This window comes from Magallana gigas, chromosome 10 (assembly GCF_963853765.1).
Source record: "Magallana gigas chromosome 10, xbMagGiga1.1, whole genome shotgun sequence".
Classification (NCBI taxonomy): Eukaryota; Metazoa; Mollusca; class Bivalvia; order Ostreida; family Ostreidae; genus Magallana; species Magallana gigas.
In genome coordinates, this window is record NC_088862.1 from 27,067,899 (window position 1) to 27,074,431 (window position 6,533).

Consider the following 6,533-nt stretch of genomic DNA (forward strand, 5'->3'; position numbering starts at 1 on the left):
CCTCTGAAAATTTAACTCGCCATTAAACATCTCATTTTTTAAAGAATGTTTGAAACGATTACATAAACTGTGTTCGACAGATAGTTTTCCTAAAACATTTTCTTTCTTTCTTTTTCAAAACACGTTTTATATACAGGCTTTCAATCACAACACATTTTTATAACAAAAGCAGAACTGAAAGTTTAGTCATTATAAATTATTGACACCATATCACATACATTTTCAACTCGCAGCAACAACGGAAGACCTACTCGTGGCTTTGCCACGAGCTCTGCTCTAGTTAATTTTATTTTCTTGCTAAAATTATAAATATAATTGAAATTAACTGCTTTTTTAAATAAAAAGTTATACTTTCAAAAATATGCATTGGAGAATAGAGATTAGTATGTAAATAACATGTACTACATTTAGGCCAAAAAAAAAAATATCTCTGTTTCCTGTCACCTGACCAAAAAAAATAGGGTAGGTAGGTAGGAAAAACATTTTATTTTTAAAAAACATTTTATTTTTTTAAACTTGAAACATGTGTCATATTAATAGGGGAAACAGTGTCTTCAGGCCTCAGATGAAGCTTTAAAATTTTCCATAGGGCCTCTGTGTAATAATGTCCTTTCCCTGCAAGATGCAGCTTTCACAGATGGGAAGAACAGTCTTGAACTTCTGCAAGAGTTCTTTATTAACTTCCCCCTCTCCACAACAATATGAACAAAGGTTTGCATGGCCAAGACCACTCCTGTAGTAGGATAATTCAACCGGACTTTCACATGTGATGGTTGACCTCGCCATTACCGTTTTATATAATGGATTTGAAGGAGGGAGTATCGGTGATCCACAGGTGTATTCTAGCTCACTAAGGTCACATACAATTGAATATTGTTGTCTTTCAGTTAATCTGTATTTTGAGTATACTACACGCGGTTTCCTGCATTCTATGCATTCTACAATTGATCTGGCATTCTGTACAGTACACAGACTTGGTGTTGATTGAGGTTCCTCAGTATATCCCAGTACATCAACATTCTTACATGTATTTGTCAGCACAGTCGAGCAATCAACGCCTTCTGCAGGTTCTTCTGCAGGTACTAGTGGTTTCTTTTTTTTCAAAAGTTTCAGGGTTGGTCTGTCCTTTTCTGTTGTTTCTTTCCCTCTCACCTCTGAGTATGGAAGATAATGTTCACCTGTGGCATCTAACTGGGGGTCTGGTAGCCATGAAGGTTGAGAATTTCTAGGGGGAATGCAGCAAGATACATTGTCACATTTCTTGATTTGGAAAACATACTGTGTAGATTTGCAGTGACGGTCCAACCAATCTTGGTATGACTTGATTTTTCTAGTGTGTGTCTTCTGCAATTTTGTCCGGTCCATGTCTGGAAATAGTTCTCTTAGGTGTCGTTTCATTACCTCAATATCTTGGTCACTGAGAGGATCTAAGACCTGAACAGGTTCATCTTTGAGCTTCAATCTGATAAATCTATTCTGAATGGTTCTTTTTACTTCCTCAAGAGATTCTGTCCACCCTTGTCTTATTCTAAAGTTGGGGTTTTCTTCATGAAAAGCCCTGACTTCTGCCATGCTATTCTTGTTTTTCAAAGCATCTTCAATCTTTTTCTCACAGGGTTTTCTTTCTAAAGACACATTTTGTAGTCCTAGATTTAAAATGCTCATCACCCTCTCTGCTGGATTTGTATAACTATGGCCTGGTGCACAGCGAGCATGGATTAAAAGGTCCAAGTTAAACTCCTTAAACAAGCAGATGTTTGCTAGTTTAACAGCTTCCAGAGTGTTTCTTTGATCTACTCCACCGTCTGTGAATTTCAACAGCATTGGCTTAGGATCATTGCCTGAACTAAGCATCATCTTTGAAAGGAATGCTGCATGACGAAAAGGAGATGCAGTCTGAAAAATTGAATCATTCAGCACAGTAAAAACCTTTCCACGTACAAAAGATTTGTCAACACTTTTTGGCACTTCGCATTGTAATACAACTGATGGTGTGAGTGAACACCGTGTCATGTCGTGATCAAGGGCAACAAGGGTGCTGGAAGTAGGTACAATTGATTTTTTTCCCCTTACTCCTGTTGATACTGAAGCACCAGGATCACCAATTGGTACTTTTGCCTTATCATCGCAGCATACCATCATGCATCTTTCAGCTTCCTCTACAGCAAATGATTTTAGATACTTAAACTGAGCATTGCAGAAATGACTGTCAGGATGAGTTGTGCGTAGTTGTCTTCTTTGAATTTTAAACTGTACATTTAAACGAGATGTAAAGTTCAAAGCCCCATGGCAATATGGATTTCTCGGTGCAAACTGTAGTTTTACAAGACTTGCTGAAGGAACAGGGGTACCAGGTGGACAAGTAGATACTGCTCTCTGGATCATGTCTGATATTGAAATGAATTCACTGAGATGTGCATGGCCATGTCTCCTGTCATCAGCAGCTGTAATATTCTCAAGAACTTCTTGAAGCTTTTCAAAAAACACATCAAACTTCGTGTTTGGTCTTCCTGGATTGGTATGCCTTAGATCTGCAATTAAATCTGTATGGCCTAATGAAATGAGACGTAAACGTTCTTGCATAACCGGATTAGTTGTTTGACTGCCATCAAATGCCAACTCCTTGTATATGTATTCTATAACAGATGGTGACAAGGAAGTTATATTATTAATCTTCTCTTTGAATGTTTTTTTCATCTCTCGGGTGTGAAATTCCTGAATTTCTGATCTTGCTGTCTGCAACAACCTGGCACCCTGAACTAATATCTGTGACTCTGCACGGTTCTCTAGTGTTCTACAGATTATGAATGAGGATGTTGTTGATCCACCTGGACTGAATTTAAGTATGTCTATTGGAACAGACAGCTGAAGACCCTGAAGGAATCGGTATTTCTGCTTTGAGTCAATAAATGGTTCATTAACATGCTCTTTTTCATCAAAAATAAAAAATTCTCCAACTTCCTTTCCTTTTATGATAGCATCAAGCAGGTGGTATTGCTGCTTAACCAATGATGATGGTGTCCTATGCTCAATAGTTGCATCTTCAGCAATTGTTCTTGCAGGATGCATCTCTGCATGAGTTGTCTGCATTTCTTCATTCTTTCTTTTTAGGTAGTTGCTATAGGAATCAAAACAGTCAGCCAGGCCCTGAATTTCTTTACTTCCCTTCCTCCATGCTTCAGTAGAAGAAGTTATGGGTCTCAATAGAACACTACAAAAATGATATTCATATTTAAAAAGCATTAACAATTTGCCACTGCATAAGAAATAATCTTTGGTTCATCAAAAATAAATATTGAAAAGGTGATCGTTTACTATATTTTTTAGTAATAAAAGAGTTGTAGCACAAATTTAAACTGACCTATATAAAGTTTCTGCATGAGATTTAAGACATCCAGCATCAAGAGGCATCTGTTTCATTTTCTTCCTTTTGACCTCATTAAACCCTTGGTACATGTCAAATGCATCAGGAATTGGAGTTAGATCCTGTCTGTCATGTGCAGCATCGTTGATAGTCAAATGTTGGTTCGTAATGTACCACAGCGCGTTACATAACACCTGAAATAATAACTATCTTATAAGCCTTCATCAAGTTAACTTAAACATTTAACTATCTAAGTTGAACATCTTATCTTCTATTTTCCACTTAATATTTAATATAATAATACATGTCTTTATAAAAAAGAAGGCACAAATTTATCATTATTGATATAAAACTGTACATTGTGGATAGCACATGTATCTTTATATTAGATTTGGTAAGCAGTACCGGGTATATGTTTGTTAAATATATATATTAATATGACGACATTTAAGATGAAGATACAAGGATGAGAATTAATGAAGACTGAAGGATTAGAGTGGAGGAAGACACACAAAACCATATATAAGTGCACAGACTATTAACTAGCAATAGCATAGATGACCAATCCCTTTGCATAGTTTCAAACTTACCAAAGTAAAAGTCAAATCTGTCAGAGAAATAACAATCTTTAAACTTGCATCAAAATGAATTTAATAAGAAGTATCATCTTTAAAATTAATTTCCTTGGAACACATACTTGAACTATATAGCTGCCCTCTGTCTGTAGCACTGGTTTAGAAAGATCCAACTTGTGTTGCTTAAAAAAGGTCTCAATTAAGTTGTTGTACAACTCATCCTTTCTGGAAAGCCCACCTTTGACCCCTGAGCTAGAAAAAGTTCAGTAAAATCTATTTATTTACAACACAAGCATTTAATATAAAAAATTTCACTTGCACCTTATTTTAAGCAAACAGCATATATTTCTTCAAAGAAAAAAGTGTCTTAATATTGAGCCATACATGTACAATGTATATTGTTAAAAGATCTTTTTAATATGTCAGAATATTTTGACACCTTATTTAATATTTAAAATCATTTGATGTAGAACAATCTCTTTAATATGCTAACAAAAATATACCCCACATTTGCTGCTTGATACCGGTAAATAAAATGTCCTTGAAACTGTATGCATGGTCAAGTACTTTGTTTGTAGTTTGATACATACCTGCTACGTTTCTTGTCGGGAATAGAACGGCCACCTGCCATCAGCAATTCAAATGCGTTTACAGCTTTTTTAGTCGCATTTGCAGCATGTTGTTGAAGTTTATTAAGCTCTGGATCGTCGGTTGTTTTGCATATGAATAAAAAGGATCTTAATGAAAAGTTGCGAACGACTTCCCCCACCGATAAGGAACCGTGTATTCTTGTTTGATTTTGTGCAGACACCGTAAATTCTGCTTCTTTTGAATTATTCTGACAATCATGGTAAGATTCAAAGAGGTGTGTAAATGTTGTTGAATCCTTTACGCTAGTGATAAATTTCTTGCCATCTTTCAAATGTATACAAGGTTGGAATTCCAGAGACAGCACACTGGCTGTCTCCGGACACGCCATGTTAACGCAGTCAATGTTTATCGTGCGCTTTATCGACAAGACAGGTCAGGGTTTATTCTCAAACGTTTAGAAGACCGATTAGCTAAAATTTAAAACCTGTCGGTCAATCTTAATATTTCCGGGAAAAAAAACCTTGGCGATCGAAAAAAATTTTAGGGTCGGGGGTTAAAATATAGGGTCGGTCGGGCGACAGGAAACAGGAATATTTTTTTTTTTGGCCTTAGTATCACATCACGTATATAAATTCCACTGAATTGAATTGAATAGAATTTAATTCATTTTATTGTTATCATGAAAACATGAGATACATATAATCAGATAATACATATAACAAATAACGATAGTAGAAGATTAGATACATCATTATATAACGTATTAAGTATGCTTAAAAATATACACGTTCATAAAATTTATTTGTAATATGGACAGTACGATTCCTAAATTTGAATAATAAGCATTCGTACACAGCTTTTTGAGACGTTTTCAGATTTAATTTACAGATCTCAAAAGTGTTTTGTCTATTACACATATATCTAGAATCTATAAATGACTTTTTTTTTCAATTTTATATGAAAAAGCATTACATTCCAATACAAGATACATTCCATCCACTGTTTGACTTAGATTGTATTGTTACCAACTGCTGGTGTCATGTTGTAGATTTTGTATTTACATCTATCTAGTTAATTCCAAATTTACAATATGACAGTAGTAAAGTAATAATCTTATTAGCATTACTATAGCCTGCCTCTAGTGTAATTCAAATTTTTTTTTTCAATTATGCCGCCATGAAAGAAAGAAAAGGCGGAAAAAAGAATTAAGATATTAATTAAATATGATACCCATTTTCTTACGCATTAATATAATAGTATACGGAAAGAAAAATATAACAAACTCAGAAAAAGTACGAAGAGTTATTAATTAAGGTGGTATGGGACACCTCCAAGTTGTGACGTATTGTTTATCGAAAGGAACAATAAAATGAATGGTAAGTATAGAAGAAGAGCTACATTGTAAATATTGGAAATCACCATCAGTTTAGAACGAAGGCCTGAAGGTGAGGATTCTATAAAAGGAATGTGATACATATACATGATTGTAGATATATTGATTATAATGATTAAGGTGGCTCTATACACCCACAGTTTATTCCAATTTTCAATAGCAGACCACAAAACATATACTTATCAAATATTAAAATGACGATAGGGATACTATAGGTAATTTTAAAGAATTTTTTAATGTTTTTTCGTGTTTTTGTAAAATATTTTTTAAAAAGACAGCTATCAACAAATTGAGAGAAATTATTTTGTCATATGATGGATATCTCCTTCGGACACATAAAAAAAATATAACACTTCTTAACATTCAAAAATGTTATTATTGCAATTTTTTTTAGTCTTTCCCCAAAACATTATTTTTCATTTTTTCTTACTCTGTTGACAAATCATCTGAAAAAGTTGCTTGGTGTTATAAGAAAATGTATTTTAATAAATGTGACATAAAAAATTGAATGAAAACCATTGCAAATAAACACAAAAAAATTTTTAAATTGTATTTGGTATGAAAGTTCCTCATGTAAGGGTTATCGTTCCTAAGTCCCAAGGCCAAAACA

General features: G+C 34.2%; 1 protein-coding gene across 1 annotated transcript; it reads right to left on the bottom strand.

Moving 5' to 3' along the window:
• Positions 1 to 469: 469 nt before the first annotated feature.
• Positions 470 to 4,918, bottom strand: LOC136272006 (uncharacterized). The gene is made up of 5 exons (XM_066072666.1): positions 4,870 to 4,918; positions 4,530 to 4,563; positions 4,062 to 4,191; positions 3,362 to 3,558; positions 470 to 3,211 (listed from the first exon to the last, which is right to left on the bottom strand). Exons 1-5 carry the CDS (start codon positions 4,916 to 4,918, stop codon positions 574 to 576), a joined length of 3,048 nt encoding a protein of 1,015 aa, XP_065928738.1. The 3' UTR covers positions 470 to 573.
• Positions 4,919 to 6,533: the final 1,615 nt, after the last annotated feature.